Source organism: Aplysia californica, unplaced genomic scaffold, assembly GCF_000002075.1.
Source record: "Aplysia californica isolate F4 #8 unplaced genomic scaffold, AplCal3.0 scaffold00364, whole genome shotgun sequence".
Classification (NCBI taxonomy): domain Eukaryota; kingdom Metazoa; phylum Mollusca; class Gastropoda; order Aplysiida; family Aplysiidae; genus Aplysia; species Aplysia californica.
The window spans coordinates 264451-265450 of NW_004797634.1; the positions used below are offsets into that span (position 1 = coordinate 264451).

At 38.8% G+C, this 1000-nt stretch overlaps 1 protein-coding gene across 1 annotated transcript in view; it reads left to right on the forward strand.

The window, feature by feature from the left end:
• LOC101864470 (neuroblastoma-amplified sequence) overlaps nt 1–1000 on the forward strand; it is a gene marked incomplete in the record, with an annotated part of 104153 nt that overhangs the window by 21068 nt on the left and 82085 nt on the right. The window contains 1 exon segment of the mRNA XM_013085297.2: nt 690–841. Coding sequence (XP_012940751.1) covers nt 690–841 — 152 coding nt within the window.

Genomic DNA, 1000 nt, shown 5'->3' on the forward strand with positions numbered 1-1000 from the left:
GTTGACTTAAAAATCCAGTTTGTTTTCATATTGTTCTTTATCAATAGTTGACTTAAAAATCCAGTTTGTTTTCGTATTGTGATGTATTTTTGAAAAGTTGACTTCTAAAATACAGTTTGTTTTCAGTATGGTTCTTCTTTAAAAAATTGATTTGAATGTCCAGTTTGATTTGGTATTGTTCAGACCAGTGGGAAATGCTGAGAGTGATTTTGTAGAGCATTTTTTTTTCTGTGAATAGAAGGGGGATAGGTGGGGCATTTTTGTGTGGTAAGGCGTGAGGCTATGGTCATCAGGAAGGAAGATTGGTTTGTGCGATGGGACAAAGGATGTATGGTTGACTATCTGGCTATTTTATGGGGAAACACAGAAGGGAACAGAGAAGAAAGAGTAAAAGAAAGATAATGAGATGGAGGAGTAGATGAAAGAGAAAAAGAAGGAGGAAATGACGAAAGAGAAAAAGAAAGAGGAGAAGAAAGAGAATACACAAGAGAAAGAGAAAAAGAAAGAGAGAACAAAAGAGTAGTAGAAAAAGAAAAAGGAGAAAATCAAGAAAGAGAGAAAGAGGAGAAGAAGAAGTTGAAAAAGGAGGAAAAGAAAAAGAAAGAGAATATGAAGAAGGAGGAGGAGAAGAAGATGAAGAAAACAGAAAGTAAAATTAAATAAATAAATATTTGTTTTTTCCCTCCCAGAGCAAGATCAGCAAGAGGGCGTGGGTTCTCCACGAGTGTCTGGAGAGAGTTCCGGAGAACATTGACGCCATGAAGGAGTTGATGGAGTACGGCTTGCGAGGGACGGACCTGCCTGCGCTCATCGCCGTGGGAAACGGAGAAGACGGAGGGAGGTCGGTGACATTAACACTTTACCGTCACGTCTCTCCGATCATACCCTTCAGTTTCCTTGGATTTTCCCCCTAATGCCTTTGCCTTTGATGGCAAGAGTTTTTACTATATCAGCCTTGTGATGGCAAAGTGTTAAATAACAAATTGTTAACTCTTTACCT